The 22,408-nt window shown below is 40.7% G+C and overlaps 1 protein-coding gene across 2 annotated transcripts in view; it reads left to right on the forward strand.

Moving 5' to 3' along the window:
* Positions 1-1,049: 1,049 nt before the first annotated feature.
* Positions 1,050-22,408, forward strand: part of emilin1b (elastin microfibril interfacer 1b) — a 115,396-nt gene continuing 94,037 nt past the window's right edge. For both annotated transcript variants that reach the window (XM_047030730.1, XM_047030731.1), the window contains exon 1: positions 1,050-1,679. In XM_047030730.1, the coding sequence (XP_046886686.1) occupies positions 1,519-1,679 (161 nt within the window). In that variant the 5' untranslated portion in view covers positions 1,050-1,518. The remainder of the gene's footprint in view (positions 1,680-22,408) is intronic.

The following is a 22,408-nucleotide window of genomic DNA, read 5'->3' on the forward strand; positions in this document are numbered from 1 at the left end:
AGAACGCGAGGTTGAGATGCGTGTTTTCTTGGATATTGCGCAATACCCTGGACTCGCAGCAGTATGACAACACTGGCATTATCAGCGCAACATTTTACAAACTTTTGCTGTATAGTGCTTTGTCATTTCACTTATTTGATAGGATTATGAATAAATGCAGCAACTAGTGTCAGCACTGCACTGCGATGCTAGATAGGTTATCAAGAAGTCAGAGCAAATTTACAAATTAGCCATTTCATCATTAAATTAAGCACATTTTCAGCAACTAAACTGCCCACTTCTTGTAACATTTTAATTCAGATGCTGATTTACACATACCGTTTAGCTGAAATATGAATAGTAAAAACCTTCAACAATGGCAGTCAAAGGATTCTGTTCGTCTTGTTGATCACGGTAACGCCGCCCCTGTCGCAAGTGGTTCTTACTTGGTTCCTACTTTAGCCCATCTATGTTGTGGTGCTACTTAAGGGGGTGGAGAGGGGTAGATGAGATTATAGGAACATTTAAAAAGATAAGAGAAGGAATGATGTGGTGGAGCAAAAGAGAGAAAGAGAGGTGGGAAAGGAAGACTCAGGAAAAGGAGAAGAGAGGGGAACAAAGGAGAGCAGAACTGTTACATCATCAACATTCTCTACTCAGTGTTTTGACATGTTGTATGATTGTAATGATCTTGATAGAGCTATTTTTTTCTTTTTTTGCATTTATACAATAGTAGCAAACCTTTATGCTTAACTCCCCTATTGTAGTTAGTTTTATCCGGAACAGCACTCTTGAAGCAGGAAAACAGAATGGTTAGGATTAAAATAAGTTATTCTAATCAAGATGATGTGGTCAGAAAGGCGGCTATGGAAAAGCTTAAAGGGTAATTAAATACGATGAAATACGAGCAGTGTATACCAATTTGGAGGACTCATTCCAGACGGAGATTATGCTAAATTTACTGTTGAAAAATGCAATTGCGTTAGGGTTATCTGAGTTGACCTAAAACAGTTTAATTTTGGAATACAAAGGCTGATCTTGGATCTGTGTGGTAGATTTACAGAGGGAGGGGTCGGTGTGTGCGCGAGGGAGGAAACGAAAGGGGACACGGGGGGAGAAAAAAGTAATTCCGTTTTCTGCTGAGTTTGACACGCTAACCATCTTTCGGTCTCACTAGTTACCACAGACTGGCTTAAAGAATAATATTTTCTCATTCTACAATTTTGGAAAAGAGTAAGACAGTTTAATGGAAGGGCATTGACGTGCTTGTATTATGGCTGCATGATAATCATTGTTAGATGTTTCATGGTAAGGATTAAGTGGAATCGCATTGTAGACCTGGATTTCGATGTTAAAGTGAAGGCGGTTTCGCCGTTACGTCTCTCCTCCGGTATTTACTATGGGCCGGTAGTATGGACTTCACAGACTACGGAGAGGGAGAGCGCGTCGCGGCAGTTCGGAACTTCCTATAGTTTCCCCGCAAAGGAATAGAAGTAACTGGTAGAAAATATTGCAGTCAATTTTAGTTAGTGTGAAGGGATGGCTGGATTTGTATTTTTCATAGTACTGTGCGGTCTGACGTTTTTTGGAAATGTAAGGAGCAAGTCCTACCCGCAGCGCTACAACCTGTATGCTGGACAAAGCCAGGCCCAGGCCCAGATACAAACCCAGAACGGCGCTCGGGCGGCAAGCAGACACAGGTATCACACACACTCACACGTGCGCGCGCACGCAGAGAGACGCCAAAGGGCCATCAGCTAACATCTTACAGGACTTCATGTGTTTGTGTTGTACACCTCAAAGCTGATCATTCTCAGTTTTAGTTCCCACACAAGTAAGGAATGCCCCACTCCCATCCTATAACTGAGATTAGTTTGTGTATTCATACACACGGTTTTTACTGACCATAAGAAATGTGTCTATTTGAGATTTTAGAACCAAGAAGTGTAGTGTTGAACCAACACTTGCTGGGTTAGGTTTGTGTTGTGAGAAGGGACCATAAAGGAAGGGAGAGATATAGCAGAGAGGATGAGAGGGTTAAAGGAAGGGGGTAGTAAATGTAACACAGATGAAAATCCCTTCTCTCGTCCAAATGTTCCATCACCTTCCTTTTACTTTGGCTGGAGGCGGGGAGGGGCAAAAGAAAAAAAGTTGTCTCACACACACACATTCTCTCTTTTTCTCTCTGTCTGCCTGAAGTGACGTGTTGTCCCCCCATTGCTGTGGTGATGCAATGCCATGCACACTAAAGTGGGGCTGCATTGGTTGCCTGAATACAATCGAGTAGACTACAGGAGTGTAGAGCAGAGCATTGTAGGCAGGGAAGAGCAGTGTAGGGTACATTGAACTAGTGTATCAGTGCATTAAGAGTGTGTTAAGGGAGCAGTTGATTGAGTATGGGTGCTTGTCTCAACTCTGTTATAACAGATGTCAAAAGCATTCCACAAGTAACGTGTGTGTGTGCGTTTGGTGTTTGTCAGTACTCGTGTAAGAAATAGAAAAAATACTGAAATGTGTTAGTTGTTTCTGTCTCATTGATAACTGAGTAAATGGAGTTGAACTAGTAATGCAGTTAAGTCTAGTGTCAATAATGTAGAGTAGTTAGACTGGTGCATCAAATATAGCATTTTGCAAAACCACAATAAAATCTCAATAAAGAATGCAACTCTTTCAGCAGGAACATTTTATCGAGAAACATTTCTGAAAGATAAACTTTGCAAGGCATTGGCCTCAACTCTCTTCAGTCTGCCAAAATATTTGAACAATAAAGTCTGTCCCTCTCTCCCTCTCTCTCCCCCCCCCCCCCCTCTCTCTCTCTCTCTCTCTCTCTCTCTCTCTCTCTCTCTCTCTCTCTCTCTCTCTCTCTCTCTCTCTCTCTCTCTCTCTCTCTCGTTTAAGCTTAAGAATATCAAAGATATTCACACAGCTTCTTCTGGAGGGCCCGTGTGTAGCTTTATGGTGCTGGGATGTGGGTCCCTATTATGTAGGTCAGGGGTCAGAGAGCAGGGGCAGAACACATGTGCCTTAAAAGTTTTTTTGACTATGGATGACATGTTATCTTACACGGTAAAGTTAGCATTGAGCCAGAGGGTTTAGTTATTAAACATCATAAATTGACGGCAAAGGCAGCTGAATGTTGACAGGGCCGTCCGTGTGTAGCATGGACGGACAGACGATAATGTTGAGCAAGATGTTCAGTTGGACGGACGGTCTGGGATGCGAGCCGGTTGTAGTTGTGGCCTGGCTGTAGCCTACGTCAGAATCCATATCTAGCATGAACATAGTCTTAAATAAAAACATAGCAAATAGCAGTGTAAGCCAAAAGCAGAAAAGTAGGCCAAATAAAACTGCACTTGACATTATATGCATGATAATAGGACCTCCGAAACTAAATAAAAGAATAACCGTTACAATAAAAAATGTAATAAAAAAGTGTTTGGCCTTACATGTTTTATTCAAATACAAAACCCCACCATAAATATTCCATCAAACAAGGCTGGATACTCCTCTCCATTACAAAAAAAGGTTTGACTTTCTTCCACAAATTACCAAATTGGCCAAACAAGGTGTGTACATTTAGGTAAAAGTGTACATTATCTATCGATTTTTATTTTTTTTGCAAGTCCTGCAAAAATTGAGGCTAAACAGTGCTACTGTTATAGCTGCCATAGAGCGGCGAAACCGGGTCACGTAATTCTATCCTGATATAGCTGGCGTTACTCATACAAACAAATGCTTCGTAACTGAATAGTATTTACTTTTAATTGGCGATATTGACAACAGATGTTAAGGAATTTGTCTTTACTCAAATTATTTTCTCCGTTTTCAGTTTGAAGTAGAAAATCTTAACACTGTAGGAAATCTCCCATTGAATCCTCCTGGCTTCGCCTCGGCTAAAGATGGACGACGATGATGACGATGCATGTATTATTCACACCTACGGTGTTAATGCAGTCTGTAAAAATACCACTTTTACACACGTCTTCTCCTTGCGCCCCAATATCTCAAAGTCCCCGGTCATACATTTTCTAATTTGGCACATTGATACTTCATCCAAGTGGGTACCCCCACACCAAATATGGGCCACATCAGACCATAGGGGGTGCCACAAGCAAGTCCAAAAGTTTTCAAAGTGATGGCATTTCCACCCCATTGCTCCAATTCTTCTGAACCTTAGTGTACATGCCTCATTTTTCATGATGAACAAAAAAGCCTCAAGGACCCATAAGGTCCACCATGATGGATTTTCCTGTTTGGTGATAATTTGGAAAAACCTTCAAAATTGATCTCCTCTTAAACAAAAGGTAAAATTGACTTGAAATTTGGTACAGATATGTATAATTGATGTTTTTAAAAACTTTACTTAAGACATTTGAATCAAATACAAAATGGCTGAAAGGGGTGTATTTATGTTAATGTCCACATTGACTCAATATGTTTGTCACTAAATCAAATGTATTTTTGAAGGATGGTTCAAACCTAATAGGCTTTAAAGTGACACGCCCCTGAAGTACCATGCAAAGTTTCACCTTGATATGTCAAAATATGACTGAATTACAGCTGTTTGAACTTGGATTAAATGCTCGCCATTGGAGAAACTGCTTATTTTATTATCCAGTTACTTAACTTTGTGTAATCCATGTCTGGGAATGGCTTAATTGGCTGAGATGATGTGCTGGTAAGCAAAGGGCTGTAGGTTCAAAGCCAGTCAGAGGCATTGTTTTTAATTTTTTATTCTGACAAAACGGTTTCTAGTCTTCCGATCAATCCTCCGGTTGTAAAACAAAGCAATGAGTGTTTATTTGAGCCCATCATAACACTACGATCATCTGTTTAGCGAGACTGTGTAAACCACTGCAAAACAAGCCAGGTTCACCACAGTACCTAGCCACTTGTAGTCTACGCATTTTAAAGATAACTCTAATGGTTATCTCTAATGAAGCAAATTGATTATTCAGGTGGATCCCTTACCTGTTGCACAAATTCAATTCAGTAACCTAAGCCAGGACACATCCCCACTGATGCTAGCCATGATTTGAAATTCCCTTCCATGACAAGTTATGGCACCCCAAACAACCTTTAAAAACAACTATGAGTAAGTTATTCTTTACAGCAGCAACCGAGTCATCCCGTTGTCCCGTTTTTATAGGAAAGGTACAAGCAGTTTCAACTTTGGCTGAATCTAATAATGCTTACCACAGCAGAAACAGCTTACTTTTTATACAGTAACTGAACATGAGAATATTCAACACTGAGAATAGCTCAATGGGCTTGGATGGTGACCTGTAAAGTATAAGATTGTAGGTTGGAATCCAGCCCCAACCTTTTGGCCTGTCTTAATTTTGATTATCTGTTTAGTTTAACAAGATGACATCATTCTGAAGTACCACAAACAATTTCACCTTGGTATGTGAAAATATGATTGAATTAGAGCAGTTTCAACGTTGGCTGAATCTAACAACGCTTACCACCGGTGAAACAGCTTACTTTTTTATACAGTAACTGAACATGACAATATTCAACACTGAGAATAGCTCAATGGGCTGGGATGGTGACCTGTAAAGTATAAGGTCGTAGGTTGGAATCTAGCCATTATCTTTTGGCCCGTAAGCTAATAGCCCTTTCTATTCATACAATCTCAACAGTTGGTGTGTAGCAGAGAGGATAGAGAGACTAACTTGTAACCTTATGCTCATGAGTTCAAATCCACATTCAGCCTGTTGTTGACCAAACGTTAAGTAGTTTTGCTCTCTTGTTGTCCAACTCTCGAGCTTCTGCAGTGTACATGTTTATAATATTTTGCCATTTTGCGGAGATACCGCTATATTTTTCTGTGTTTCCGGAGCAAGTTAGCTAGTATTTTGATCAAATTACTGAATTTTTTCATATTTCAACACATGAGTGGACCTCTTATCAATTGTTATTAGTAGTATTTTATATAGCCAACTTTAGTTAAAGCTTATCGTAAGATATAGCTTGTTAGATTCTAAATAAAGTTAGAGCTAGACTGTAGGTCTAGCAGTGTTTCCCACACAGACTAATTTGTGAAGGTGCGCCACAGAATAAACTGGCCGCCACATATTGCGTTTCGTAATTATTATTTTTAAAGACTATTTAAGTTAAAACACGCAGCGTATTCGTTATTATTATGAACAAAGGAATTATTTCGACCCCCCCCCGGGTTTGACATGAAACAACCCCCCCCCGCTCCGCCACAAATAGATTTCTAGTCTGTGGGAAACACTGTGTAGTATCTAACGTAAATAACTCTTTTACTTTAGCTAGCTAGAGAGCACGTCTATCATAACCCCAAGTCCATTGGTCTGTCAAATTAATTCTAGTTATTGGTGTTTGTTGGCATACAAAGGTAGCTTCTAGTTGGGTGTGATTTGCCTTCGGCAAGGGCACAACCATTGTTATCTCACATATATATTATTATTATTATGATTCTTTTTGCCCCCCTAAAACTTTGTCAATATTTGGACTACATTCACAATGGCTGTGTCAAAATGTTTGTCTTGGTCTCGATTGAGTTGCTTGTATTGGGATTTACGTTCCGTTGCACAGTTTAGGAGGTTACAACGTTTTTGTGGCAACAAAGTGCTTTTAGTCGACGGAGGGTAATCTGTGCTAGCTACGTCACCACTTCAACACACGTTAGCAACGACGCATGGATACAACGTGATGGAGATGTTCTAGCATGCAAATTGGAGCTTGGATTACGAGTGAAAAATAGCACCCCCAAAAAATCCCAACCATTTGGCTTTGTTGAGAAAGCGATTTCAAGTGGAACTGCAATCTCGGATTTTTGATTTAGGTCGTTAAAGTCTTCGTAATTTGAGCGAGTGCGGGTCGCCCGTGAGACCGCCTAGTCTTTTAGGCGGCAGCCATGCTAGAAAGCGTCATAGTAGTATTTTCGTAGCTAATTTTATACTTCAATTTTACACAAAAAAAACAGAAAGAGGGAAATTTTATGACGATATGACTATTGTAAAGACAGCCAGGTTGCTGTAAAACTTTGATTTGTTTGCTACGTGAGAGCCCCGTCAGCCTCCATTGACGATTGCGGCAGCAACAACAGTGTTGTCAACGAGTGTTGGGAAGTTTTCCAGGCCTCTAGAGGGAGAACCAAGTGGAACATCTTGATTTTTGGCCCCATGGAGCAAGAGAGAAGGAGAGAGCATATGAATTGAATTGATGTTTATTGGCCATGAAAGTTTGCACAGACACGGAATTTGATTTGGCAGGAGAGCCTACCTAGGCAGCCATCAAAGGCGCCCACCAGAAAGATTACAGCAAAGCATAACATGAGGAGAGAGGAGGAGAGAAAAAGGCAACCCCCATACAATGCTCCTAGAGGAGTACAGTATGGGAACAGGCAAAAACCTCAGCACATAAGCCCACAAACATTAACAACACAACATTACAACAGAGCGAAGCAGGGAAGGTCAGGGAGGGGAGGATAGAAAAATGCGACCGCCTTCGTCGAGAGCCAAGAGGGAAGGAAGCATATGAAAAGTTTGGACCAACATCAAAGTAAGTCTTTTGAAAAGCTGTCAAAGAGGAGGGGCACATGTAAAAATTTATTCAAATCTTTTGATGTCGCCTCTTTACTTCGATCTTGGTCCTATTCAAAACAAACCTCTCATCTGCCCTCTCTGGTTCTAAAATCACGCTCTTCTACTTAGCGCTCCCACTGGCCTGGAGCACTTCCGTTGTGTTATCTGGATGCAGCGTTTTTCTGTTTGCATTTGTTTTCGGGGTTCGCGTGTTTTCCTTTTTGCAGTGCGTTTCTATATTTGCAGCATGTTTATGTATTTGGTTGTGTTGTGTGTATTTGCAGCACGTTTCTATATTTGCAGCGCGTTTGCTGAATGCTGCGCATTTTTGGTCAAATACATGTTTTTTTAATTTGCTTGTGTATTGTCAATTTGCTTGTATTTTGTCATTATTAGCCATGTCCCCCTAAATTAATATCGAACTTATTTATGTTTTGGGGGGCTTATTTTCAGTTAGCAGACGGTACTATTTGAATCACAATTCCATCTGAAATACTGCCAGTGACAACGTTGTTACAGTAGCTTGTTTCAAATGGGGTTTCTTGTTTCAAAGGGTGTTCTTAATGAATTATGCAATATGAGTAGACTAAATGCTTGAAAATATCACTAGCTGGGAAAACGGACCCACCTGCAACTGACGCAAGCAAGCACACCCTACAATTTCCCCAGAAATTGTACCCTCTCTAGTCTTCTCTTATTAGCCTAGTTAGTACATCTGATTAGAGCTAGCAACAATGAATTGCAGATTAAGGGGTCCCCTATTGTCCAGCTAGCTCTCGACACTCGTCGGGAATTTCAGGTCCACTCACTAAAAACAAACTTGACCCTCTGACTGCACATATTGTATAATAAAATGTTTTATTGAATGCCTTGTATATTGTGTTCTATTTACCAAACTCCTTTCTTGTCTTAAATTGAGCTGAAATTGCTGGTGTGATTGCTATCTAGATTAGATTTAATTTGCATCAAGTACTACAAATGTAAATGTTAACGTGGTCAATTGTAAGTGGGCTGATGAATAAAAAAAATGTGTATAACAAGTCTCATTTACTTAAACAGACGAAGGTTAAATGTACAGTTGATCGATAGTCCTCATTAGGCAACAGCATACCCATTTCTAGCTAATTGATATTATGTGTTAATATACCGAATATACCGAAAATGTCAGCAAATCAAGATATGCTGCTGTCTGTCTTGTCGAAAACCATTCAAACAGGTTGACAGTGGTTTTTTTGGAACTACAGCGCGAGCTACTTGAACCACGTGATCGTCTGTCGGCGAGACCAAAGTGTCCTAACTCTTTTTCTGTGGCTCTGGGCTGGGCTAGCAGTAGCAGTGGCACAGAACGAAGTGCCAGATATCCCTGCAGAGTCTGCAGAGACTCATTTCCGGGAGGTGGCTTTCCACAGGGGGGGGCCCTCGGGACGCCATCCGGACTTTATGAAGTACCCCCCCCCCCCATGACGTGTCATGACGCGCGATATTCACCTATCTCTACCAGAAATGACCATTTGACAGTCTCTCGCTCGCTCAAAATACAAAATCCCCGATTTCCGGGAGATTGTATTGCATTTGCGGGCGTCAGGGAGCTGCTATTGAAATGCGGGAGACTCCCAGATCTTCCAGAAGACTTGGGATGTCTGAAAGTCTGTGACGAGATTGAATTTAAAAGTATTAAAACACACCAGGGACAACGACAACATTGGCAACCCTGCACCATGCATTATTATTTTAATGTCATCAGAATCAGAAGGGATTTTATTTGCCATGAATGTTTGCAAAAACAAGGAATTTCCTTTGGCAGGGAGGTGCATACATTAAACATATAGGAATATTGAAACTTAAATATGTGGACTAACTATACAAAAGGAGCAAAGTCTAGCTAATACTAAGGGGGTCTAGCTAATACTAAGGAGAATAAAATATAAAATATAAGTAGCCATAATTTACAATTTAACCTAAAAATACTCAGATAGTGCAATACTCAGATAGTGCAAGAGAACGATACAATAGTGCAAATTGCAATGTGCAGGGTGGAGTCGGGCACGTTCAATCTTTACAGTTTTTCACATTTGTTAAGACACTTTTCTCAAAACAATGGGCCTCCCTTAACTCACGCAGTTAAGAAGAATTTAAGAAGGATTTTCTTCTGAATTGGATTTAGGAAAACATTTGGCATTCAAGTTTTCTCATCTGGGATTTGTTCTGAACTTCGGAAGACTTTCCAAACTCAAAATAGCAGTCCTAAATCGGCCAGAGTTGTCTCAAATGCGATTCCTTAAAAAACACAAGGATCAAAGGAATCGCATTTAAGAAAACTCTCCGTGTTTGAAGTGTTAATGAAGTGTTAATGAGATAGTCTAGACTATGACAAGCCGTTTTATCATTTAACCGATGGATATCAAGAATTTGAATTTTGGATATCAAGAATTCAATTCTGGATATCAACAATTCAAATTCTTGATATCAACAACTAATTTGTTAAATGATAAAACGGCTTGACATACAAAAAAAAAGCTTAACATTTTATTTTTGATATCAAGAATTCGAATTTTTGATAAAACGGCCTGCCATAACAGACATCCTCGGATTTAAACAATTTATAATAATTAACCTTAGTGTGCACACTGTTAGATCCAGTGGAGAACAATTCCACTGCTCATCTTACTGGTAGGATGTTGCACCGATGCACCTTTTCGCTTGGACATAATTTCACACTCCTTGCTCCTGTTGCTTTCCTAATTGTGTTAGGGGTGAATGTCCCTGTAATTACTGTAAGTCACTCTGGATAAGAGCGTCTGCTAAATGACAAAATTCTGAATTCTTATGCTTTGGGCCGGTCTTTCCATGCGCCCACCTTCTTTGTTGACCAACCAGCCGGCAAGTCACTTGTGCTAGCAGCAGCAGCTAACGTTACCTCAACACCTGCTGCGTCTTCGGATTACTCGGCCTCAACTAAACGTTGTTCTTCTGGGGAATCACTGGGTGGGAGAGGATCCTCTGTTCTGGTAGTGTGGTCCACTGTGCTAGCTGCAACAGTATTGTCATTCCTCATGTCACTCTTCTTCATCTGAGTGCCAACTTTTTGGATGTGAACCCAAAGTGTGTGAATGATACACTCTGCTTTCGCTTGCTAGCCCTTGACTTCTCAACGTTTCTGTTTGGCGCACATGGCTAACTATACGTAGCCTACACAGGACTGGCTGGCTCCACTTCGCCAAAAAAATGGTGAATAAATGTTTTGAATTCTGAATACTGGACTTAGTGAGATTAAAAACATTTTTGTGACCATTAGTGACAATATATATATTTTTTTTTTTTCTTGTTTATTTGATCAAGAGGGACAGTGTAAATTCATAAACATTAAAATGTAAATGCACCCAATTATAGCCAAAAGGCTAATTTCCATTGGCAGTCCCTCTGCCAGAGGGAAAAAGGCTATACAACCTAAAAAAGAGGCATTAACATATATCAAACATAACATTGACAATAAATACAAACATTAAAAAAATACAAGTTCTACTGCTTACCCACTAGTGATCACATTTTTGGTTATTTATCAACCATGTTTTGAGATTGCTTTTAAAACAGTTGGATGAGGTTGATTCTCTAATGTTTTGAGGGAGATGGTTCCATTCCCGGGCTGACCTAATTGAGAAAACCGACTGTCCAAATACACTTTTTTTTAAAGGAATAACACAGTCTCCTCTTGCTGCCCCTCGAGTAGCACTGGTTGCTGGTGTTCTAAACTTGACTAGGCTGCATAGTGGTGGGGGGGCCAGGTTAAACCGGATTTTGAACATTTAACAGCAGTTCCTGAATGTGATCATGTTGTCCCAACTTAAAAGTCTGTATTTATGGAGGACTGAACAGTGATGGTGTGATTTAGGTTTTTTGTCAAGTATTTTGAGAGCCTGTTTGTAAAGAGACATTACTGGTTTAAGGGTAGTGGAGTTGGCAGTAGACCAGGTGGGTAAGCAGTAGTTAATATGAGATAAAAACAACGAGAACATGTACATTTTAGCAGCCTTGGTGGACATGTGATTTCTAAGATGCCTAAAGTTGGCTCAGGTACATTTTAAATTTTAGCATATTTTTTTAACATGCTTTTTAAAAGTAAGTTGATTATCAATCAAGATACCAAGATATTTGTAATCCTTCACAATCTTGATTCTTTGATCAGAGATAACACATCGGGTTCAGTGTGAGACTTGCTGGTTTTAGAAAAAAACATAGCAACGGTTTTGGAATTGTTGAGCTGAATACAACATTTGTTTAACCAGTCAGACACATTGAGACACATATTGAGACCCCCTTCAAATTTTGCTTTTGAGGCTTTCAGGGGGGCTCATGGTTTAATCGGGGGGGTCCAGCCCCCCCGGAAACACCCGTATTTTGAACACTGCTTGTATGTATAACTTGAATTTTGTACCTTAATTTTTTTACATTTTGTTAATTTAATGTATTTTCCAGCTAAACGGAGAATATTTGGCTTGAAGGGATAATGCGAAAGTTAAGAAAGTAAAGGAACGAAAGGAAACAAACCTTATGCACCCCTGCCCTGAGAGAAGAGCTAGTTAACAAAAGATTGCACAGCGCAATCTTGCAGCGCTGGAGCAGGAGATTAATAAGTTGTATAAATGCATGTACGAATAAATTAAATGTCACGGAGAGCAATTATGTCGTCGCACAATGACTTTATAGAAAGCGGACTAACAAAGCAAGTTTTACCCTATTTAACATTACACCATGAGCAGCTTTGGTGCGATTGATGAAGAAGTCAAATCAAAACGCATACAATAAGATGATTATTAGTTCTGTGAATTAATGTTTGCTAATTATCTTTGTAAATGTCAGAGTTTGTTGGATTTTAATAAAATATTCACTTGAACACAATTCCAAATGTTTCGACAATTTCCTCCACAATTCAAAAGTCTGATTCCCTTTAAACAATTCTCAACAAACGTCTTGAGCCCGCCTCTCCTTCAATTTCATTGGTTGAATCTGTAAACCAATAATGTTCCTTTCTGCCCTCAGAACATGTTTCAGTTCGTAAAACTCCTATCTGCATTTAGAGCACACTGAAGTGCAAAATTTAAAACACATTCATAGAAATGGAACACACCATATGAATGACAATGAATGAGCCATTTCTCCTTTTGTAAAATGTTTCAGTGTAGACCTGCTTTTTTCATTGTCAAACTTTAAACAGCACACAAAAATGCTGCAGAAAAAGTTGTATTTCAGGACACACGGAGAACAGTACAGTACTGTCAACTGTCCTGCTCCATAGCTTGATGTTGTCTGTGTTCCGGTTGAATGGGACCCTGTACACCTGTTTCATCTGCATGGCATTCCTGCAAAGAATACGGTCCAATGTAGAGAGGCTGACAGTCTGGACGTTCAGCATGGTCAGCCAGGATCATCCTAGTTTGTATTTGTCTGAGTGTGATAGCGTTGTTCTCTTAAACCATATTTACAATTTCAGTCTCCTGTTCGGCTGTGAAAGTGTGTGTTCTTTTTCCACTGTGTGGTTCTCTTTCAGTCCTGCAAAATATAAAGTAAGTAAGTAAAATGTATTTATACAGTGCTTTTCACAGACAGGGTCACAAAGTGGTTTACATTGTACATTGTCAATTAGTGGTGGGCGATATGGCCATAAACTCCTATCACGGTATGAGTAATTTTATATCACGGTTACGGTATAAGTCATGGTATAGTAATTGATATAGTAAATATAGTCAATTTAATTAAGAAATTGTACTATATAACCATACCGTACTTCATCATCACACTTGATTATTTATTACAAACAAAAACAACTGCCTCACATGAGACAACACTTGAGTTAAAAACAAGACTCAAAGTTACTAATACGAGCGTTCCGATTGGCTGATGCGCAGTCATGCCATCCACATGGTGACCTAGGACTCACAGCGCAATATGGGTCCGTAATGCCCTCAGACAAACAGGGGGGGTTAAAAATAATTCCTTCATTAATAATTTGTTACACAGAACTTTATTATATTAAATATTCATCAAAAAATATTCACACCTTCACAAAATCAACCACAAACAAATAATTTCTGCATATGCAAGTACCAACGCTAGTGCTAAATAACTATTTAAATGGTCAGCTCCATGACGCCGGGTAAGTAGCTAGCTCCTGAGACTTCTCACCAAAAGAACGAAGACATGTTCGTAGGTACCTTGCAAAAAGTAGCCTGAACTTTCCTAGATCTTAAGCTAATGCTGAATGCTTGCTGATATAGCTGTCTGTCTTACTACAACGGCGAATGTATGCATCGTTGCTAACGTGTGCTGACGTTGTGACTATGTATGTGAGAAAGACGTGTAAGTGACAGAGAGAAGGAGGGAGAGCAGGGAAAGGAAATGCAGCTGAAAGAATTCGCTGCATGTTTAGCCTAAATAGTGTTAAAAAAAAATGTTTACGAAACGCAATATGTGGCGGCCGGTGTTGATTCTGTGGCGCACCGCCACAAATTAGTCTGTGTGTGAAACACTGAAAAGTATACCGCGGTTGAAACGGTACAGCCAAATCTCTCCCGGTAGACACATTTCTACCGTTGCACGGTATATACCGTCATACCGCCCAGCCCTATTGTCAATATAACCAGTAAGTTAAGTCTAATATAAAAAATTAATAAAAACAGATAAAAAATATAGCTGCAAGCAGCAATCAAAGGGGCCAAGCATCATTCGATATGGAAATTCAGTAGCTAAAAAGCAACATTTTAATAAAAAACATTCATGTCATTTTGAGACAGAATGCGCTGGCACATGTAGCAGCGTTATATCTACAAAGCACAATAAATCCGCTTCTTCTTGACTATAAATCCCCTGACAATGAAACGTTATCGTTACCATTATGATTATACTGCTAGACAGCTACTGTGGCATAACTGGCTTCGCTAAACAGATAATCCAGTGTCACTACATGCTTGACGACGGTGGCTGGATTCGATCCTACGACCTTGCATTTCAAAGCAGCCCGTCTTATCCCAGTGAGCTATTCTCGCTGCTGGAAAATGCTGTGTTCGGTTACTTTATAAAAAAAAGGAAGCCGTTTCTCCCGTGGCGAGCTTTGTCAGATTTGACCCAAGTATAAACAGCTGTAATTCAGTCATATTTTGACATATCAAGGTTATTGTGGTAAGAAGATGATTAGATTGCATGCTCGTGATGACATTTCCAAAGTTTCGACTCCATACAGTAAACCGTCGCAGAGTCAAGGCCTCACGTCCGCTTTGGCGTCCTCTTTGTCAAAATCGTTTGTGCGTTTTTCGTGAACGGTTTGACTCATCGATAACATTTTGATAACTTTTTGTCGGCATGGTCTGAAGATGATCTGTTGCAATCTTCATGAAAATCGGAGCAACGGCCTAGGACGAGTTCGAAAAAGTAGCAATTTCTTAAAATACAAATGACGTAAAAACCATCATGACGACAATGACGTCACAGGGTTCAATCGAATCGTCTGCATCCAAGGAATCCAATGATACCTCAGTTAAGAAAAACGGTCTCACGGTTCAAAAGTTGTGGGCGTAAACGCACCTCCAACTTTGACGCCTTGGTGGCGCTATAGAGCTTCAGGGATCAACATGAAACTTGGTGACGATAATCAGGAGACCGTTCCAAATCAGTGTGCCAAATTTCTAAACTTCGCACCAATCGGTTCTATGGGCTGCCATAGACTCCTAGTCCTAAGTATAATAATAATAATAATAATAAAACTAACAAAAACAATAGGTGCCACAGCAGCTTCGCTGCTGCTTGGCCCCTAAATATAGCTGCAAGCAGCAATGGTGGATTCCTCCTTCAAAGTGGCAACATTTTGTAACATTTACATAATACTGGGATTAACCAGAAGAAACTGTAAATTTTATCATAATAAATAAAAATGTTCATACCACTGACCGGATTAGAATCCATCTCCTTTCGCACATCAGTACTGCGTCTCATCCTACTACGCCATTCACAGACTCAAGACATTTGATTGTTCAGTTTTTGTATCAGAAAATAATACATTTCTCCAAAGGCAAGCATTGTCAGATTTGGTTAAAATTCAAACAGCTGTAATTTAGTCACATTGATATATGGGACATAAAAACGGGACAACGGGATGACTGGGTTGCTGCTGTAAAGAATAGCTTACTCGTAGTGCTTTAAAAGGTTGTTTGGGGTGTCATAACTTGTCATGGAAGGGAATTTCAAATCATGTCAGCATCAGTGGCGATTTGTCCTGGCTTAGGTAACTGATATGAATTAGCACAACAGGCAAGGGATCCACCTGAACAATCAATTTACTTAATTAGAGATAACCATTTCAATCAAGAGAGACCTGGATAAGTGACAGATATTTATTACAGAATAATAAATGTACTACAATGTTTGGAGCTTGGACCCCGCGGGGAATTGTATAAACCAACGGGCGCCTGCCCAACGCCCGAAGAAGAATCCCCAAAAGTAAAAGGGTAGGAAGGTAGAGACCAAACGAAAACATACTCACCAACAGGAGGAATCATGAAACCGCTGGGGAATAAGCAACACAAACACAACACGGAGAGCTGCCGACCTGGGTGTGTAGCACCGATGGGTGCGACCGCGATCAATACGAGAGTAGCTATACAGAATGACCTAGGCTAGAGCATACATACCCGGGCCGGATCCTTCAGGAGATGGCAAAGCACAGACAGATCCGTAGACCTGTACCTATACAGAGACGCCAAGGGAAAGAGAATCAATGATTGCGCTGTAGCCTCCAGGCCAGAGGCAAATGCCCTAGTGCATAGTGAGAATGTGCTAGAGGGCCGACCCCCTCATGCTGTCGGAGTTTGCCTTGGCTGGCTGAGGCCCGACGCCCTCAGATTTGCAGGTGAAAGCCTTTGCCGGCTTTGGTCGGCTAAAGGGCGCACGCCCTTGAGACTATGTGAACAGCCTGTGCGGGCTGGAGGACCGAAGTCCCCGCGTACATGACCTATGTAGGCTAGAGGGCCGAAGCCCCTGAGTCTATGTGACCGATGCCCTTGTGAAGTCACGTGCCTAATGTATGTACGCTATAGCCAGCCTAGGCTAGAGGACACTGTCCTGAAGTGCAATAGCCAGTCAAGGCCGGGGCTAGCAACGCCCCGAGAGTGCAATAGCCAGCAAAGGCCGTGGGACCGATGCCCCTATGTATGATGTGTAGCATGCGTTAGCTATAGCTATAGAGGACCGACGCCCTCATGTATCTATGTGATAACCTGTGATGCTGGAGGACCGATGCTATGGAGTCAAATTAGGGTCAATAATAATTTGCAGGAGCAGAATAAGATTAGCAGGAGCAGAAAACGATTTGCAGGAGCAGAAATAGATTTGCATCCGTAAAAAAGTGTTGTATTATGCGAATTATTTTTGACAAAAACTTTTTTTTACTTGTTCTGCTCCTGCTAATCTTGTTCTGCTCCTGCGAATCGTTTTCTGCTCCTGCAAATCTTTAGCCGTGTCAAAATCGGGTCAAAAAGGTGTCCTATCAGCACGTTGCTTGTTGAGTAGCCAATCAGAATGCTGATCACCGACCGCAGCACATATGGACACACAAAGGTTGACGGTAACGCTAACGGTGCGTTCACACTGCAGCGGGGCGGGCAGAGCGGGGCGTCGGCTTCCAATTCATTTTCAATGTAACCAGGCATTGACGCCCGCGTAGGGCATTGTGGGAAGGCGAGCGGGGCGTCGACGCTCGCGTAGGGTATTGTGGGAAGGTGAGCGGGGCGGCGAAAGTTGGATTTTTCTGAACTTTATGTAAATGACGAGCGTGAAAACGGGTTGGTTTCTTGTTTCTTGTAACGTAGCAACTGTTGCTCATGGTAAACATTTCTAGGTTTGACAATTTCAAGATGGAAGAGCAACTCATCGTATGTGTGTCTTCATACCCACCCAGTATTGTATGATACGTCTATGTTCGATTACAGAGACATAAACAAAAAAAATTATGCCTGGCGCAGGGTTGCTGAGGTTGTCGGCGTCCCTGGTGTGTTGTATTTTGTACTTTAATTCAGTTTCTTCACATAACGTAACTTTCTTCTGTGCTAGCTGCATAGTCTAGCTAGCTCACCCGGCACACGATTGACATTCAACGATGAAATGCTGGCTGGCAGCCACTCGCTATCCATACAGTGAATGTGTAGTGGCAAGTCATAATCTAGCGATTGATTTGCAGAGATTTTGAGTAATATAATAAAAGGTTACACATGTTAACGTTTATGTCTGATGCATCTTTTTTTCTAGCCGGAACAAGACCCGTTCCATTGAGTGCAGGTGGCATTTAATCTTTCACTCGGCCTAAAAAAAGTGTGGAAAAAGATAACCTATTGTGTGCTGTAGATAAGATCATGTCAGATCTAGAATGCGTGTCGGATTTTTGCTTAATGTGTGTAAAAGTTGTATTTTGTGCGCACATTTGCCATGACATTATACGAACTACAACAGTGATTTAAGAGAACTACAGCTCTGAATGAATTTGTCTGACACGCCCCCGAGCGTGTTGCACTGTGGGAAGGCCGGCGGTGCTGAGCGGTAAAAAAAGTCTGCAGTGTGAACGCACCGTAACGCTACACGCTTCGAGATCTTCCTCACACTAATGTTTGTAAGATTGTCGAAAATAATTCTCAATGTTACCCACAGTCAAACATGCAGCCTAAATTCATAATCTAAATTTGCTTTCAAGAATGTTGAAATGAGTTTAAACTTTAAATTGTTCACACAAACCTGTAAAACTGTGCATTTCATGTTGGAATATTAATGTATTGATGGCTAACGCGCTAACAGGGTACCTAGGGGTCTCACCAAAGACGCGTAATTCATAATGTAAATTTTTTTTTGAACACCAACAGGTAAAGATGCCTTTTTATTTTGACGTGATACTGTGTTGTGATAGGCCTAATGCTTTTTACAATAGTATCTGAGTTGGTAGACAGTCACTGTCAGGGCGCAGTGTTATTTGTCCATGAAATACACACTTTTTGCAGATTACTGTACCTGTTCAGGATGGACAGGAGACAAAGCTGTGGTACGGTACGGTGTGATAATTGATTGTACGGCTGTAGCAGGCATAGTAGCCGAACCGCAGCTTTGGAGCTGCTTAGTGGCTTGTGTGAGAACTATAATGGATTTGTTGCAACACTAACTTAAGATTGATGTATATCTATTTAAATGTTTAACTTTAAACAAGACATCAGAAAATAAAGTGCATTATTTTCGTAAGCAGTCTCCTTCCTCATTCATTTAATTGAATAACCCATAGCGGGGAATACGAGTCCATGACCCCTTTGTCCTAGCTCCCTCTGATTCTTAGCCAAGCTTCAGTCTGGTCTAGGTTACATCAATAAGATCAAATGTTTGATTTGAGTAACTTATTTGTCAATTCATAACCTTCATGTTGCTTTTGTGCACTGAGTCTGTTTGTGTGAGTAATTGTTTCTCCTCTTACATACTAGTAATGCAGCATGGATTTTGCAAACAATTTCCAACAATGCTAACTTTATCAAGTAAGAGTTACCCATTAAATGTACGGCCTAGACTGCAATGTTTAAAATTAGACTAATGATTAATATAGCACCATCTTAAAAGGATTAGTATTGTGTAGTATATAGTATAGTGATGTTATTTCAGTGATTGACCAAATGTTTTTGTCTACTGTTGTTCAAGTTCAAGTCTTTTATTGTCAGATGCACAGAACACAGTCAGACTGGGCACTGAAATTCTTGGGACACAAAGCAACCTGGCATAACATGACATAAATACTCAGAACATAGATTACATTTATGACAAGCCAAGATATAAAATAAACCTCCTAATATACAAAACAGTATACTAGACATCTAATATACAACCTAAGTTAACCAAAGACAAGTGTTACCTACAATTTGTGCAATATTGCTGATGCAACCAGTAGCTAAAACAAGTGACTGAAAGTGACTAGTGAGAAGTGTTGACAGTGTATCAATGTCCATATCAATGTTCATTCAAAAGCTTGATGGCCCTTGTTATAAGTGATCAGTGATGGGGGTGGCACAATTCAGAAAAAAATAAGACATTATTTACAGCTATATTTACTTAAAAAGGCAAGACATGGTTAGGTAAACATGCTAAACCTTGATTGTCTGAAAGCGGAGTAGTTTAAAGTATTGTATATATCTGCAATGCTATGGTATTACCAAGCCACATGGAACAAAGACCATGAAATCTACCTCAAGTGAGGTTATCAGAGTATTTTCACTTGAACAAATGAACTCCAAATAGTCCAGATCCATGGCTGTTGTTGAGAGGCCTGCTCCAATCTCGACTGCAGTCGGTTGAGAAGATGACTTGCCACCTGACAAAGTTGTAAATAAAAAAAATATATATAATTATACCATTAATGATTTCTGTATAATGGCCTATATCCTACATCCTCCGCAAATTATAAACTCTTAAAAGCTCTCTGTATGCATTGCCACCACCAGTGTTTCGCTACATTAACAGTTAAGTCAATTGCAACAAGAACATTTTGAAAGGCCGCAATGTATCAGACAAACACATAAATCTGAATCCAATCCAAGCTCAAAAAGGCTGCACTTTTGAGCCCACAAACTCCACTAGGATAGTTTGTTTAATGATCGCTTAAAGTAGCCCACGTTACCTTATTTTCTAACTTGCGACCACTGTTATGGAAGAATTCGAGTGGCACTGTGTAGATCTGAATAGTCAAGGGATATGGTTTTAATACAATTTATTAGACTATACAATTACATATATGTTTAAACAAAGCTTTGCTGATCCGTCTCAACGAAGGAGGTGCCATCCACACAGATCGTTCGCAGGAGTGATAAAGAACAATAATGAAAGCGCTCCCTTATATGAACAGAGAACAGATGTTTATCATCACCATGATTGGTCAGTATTGGTCAGTGACCTATTAAGACAATAGAAACCCCTAGGCCGGCGTCCCATGTAAACAGGGCACTGGCCTTATCTCCTGAGGCCAAGGTTCAGGAGGGCAGAGGTAACCTGCTGACCACTCACCCAAACCTTAGCGCCCCAAGAAACCGTTGATTAGATCAGTCCCAAATACCTTAAGACAATCTGAGTGTCCCTTCTACAGAGTAAACCACATCACAGAACCTCAGTTTCTGTCTATAACAAAGGAACTTACTTTTTACCGCTTAAAGAAACCTAGATATTGTAACTATGTCAAAAATTGCCATCACACTACTTATAGCTATTATGATTGGAAACTGAACCTAGTCAACCTTCAGCTAGCCTACCTTTTTCTTCCCATATTAGTAGGATAAGTGTTGGCATTAGAAGCGACCACATAATCCAAATACGGAACTTAAGAAACTCTGGAATGCACGCCAAGGTGTCTTACATGTATGTAGCTGACTATAAAACTTTGTTTGCATGTTCCGTGATAAAATTAACCTGTAATTAACCCACCTGTGTCACTGATGCATTCGCCTCAGGCTCCTCCATGTTGAATGACTCCAGAGAACTTGGCGCCCCATTATTGGATGGTCGGTGATCAGCATTCTGATTGGCTACTCAACAAGCAACGTGCTATAGGACACCTTTTTGACCCGATTTTGACACGGCAAAAGATTTGCAGGAGCAGAACAAGATTTGCAGGAGCAGAACAAGATTTGCAGGAGCAGAAAACGATAAGCAGGAGCAGAAAAAGATTAGCAGGAGCAGAACAAGATTTGCAGCAGCAGAACAAGATTTTCAGGAGCAGAACAAGATTTGCAGGAGCAGAAACGATTAGCAGGAGCAGAAAAAGATTTGCATCCATAAAAAAGTGTTTGTCAAAAATAATTTGCATAATACAATTTTCTTTTTCGAATGCAAAACTATTTCTGCTCCTGCTAATCGTTTTCTGCTCCTGCAAATATTTTGCTGCTCCTGCTAATCGTTTTCTGCCTTCGCTAATCGTTTTCAGCTCCTGCAAATTATTATTGACCCTAATTTGACTCCATACGATGCCCTCTGAATGATGTTATGGCATGCTGCGGAAGGCCTGGGATCAGCCAGCAACGGAGAGGGCATTGATGCCTGCAGACAGAGGAGCAGTTTACGCAAACATGTTGCCACCACCACCAGTTATTTGCAATTGCTCATCGAGAGCCATCAAGGCCGTAGCGATCTTTGGCATTGATGACGGCAGCATCATCGGGACGAAAGATATGACATGTACACTGACGACGAAGACGCACAGCTGCGTCTAGACACACATTACAACCTGCGATGGTGAACTGGCAGCACCTATTCCCCCAAAAAGTAGCCCATTAAGGACAGGAAAGGACAGAAAGGACCCCTGTGCGCAATGACGACAGTGCAAGCGCCCCTAGTTGTAGTATCCAATTACTTTACATTTGTTCATTAAGCAGACGCTGTCATCCAAAGCGAGTTCCAAGAGAGCTTACGAAAGAGCAAAGGTCAATGATCTTGAACAACTAAAGCCTTAAACATGTGGGTAGCCAAAGCATTAAGCATACATGATAAAGGCAAATAAATGCCAAAGGGAAGAACCATAAACCATGTAGGGGCCTAATTAATCAAGTTAGACAAGTAAACAAAATGAACCTCGAAGTGCAAGAGAGTACCTGTAGGAAAGCAAACAAAGATAATTATACAGCAAGTGCAAGAAGTTAAATCGGTAGTCTAGTAGTCTGCAGTCTAAGAAGCCCCCCCAAAAAACCCTGAAGGTGCAGCATATGAGCAATGGTGTGGAGTGACTCCGAGCCACGGCCTACGCGCACCTTTTCAGAGACCCGCGATACACAGAACCGCGTACAACCGGGTAGAGAGGAGCAGCCTCCCCAACCGGCACG

The sequence above is a fragment of the Hypomesus transpacificus genome, chromosome 12, assembly GCF_021917145.1.
Source record: "Hypomesus transpacificus isolate Combined female chromosome 12, fHypTra1, whole genome shotgun sequence".
NCBI classification, from domain to species: domain Eukaryota; kingdom Metazoa; phylum Chordata; class Actinopteri; order Osmeriformes; family Osmeridae; genus Hypomesus; species Hypomesus transpacificus.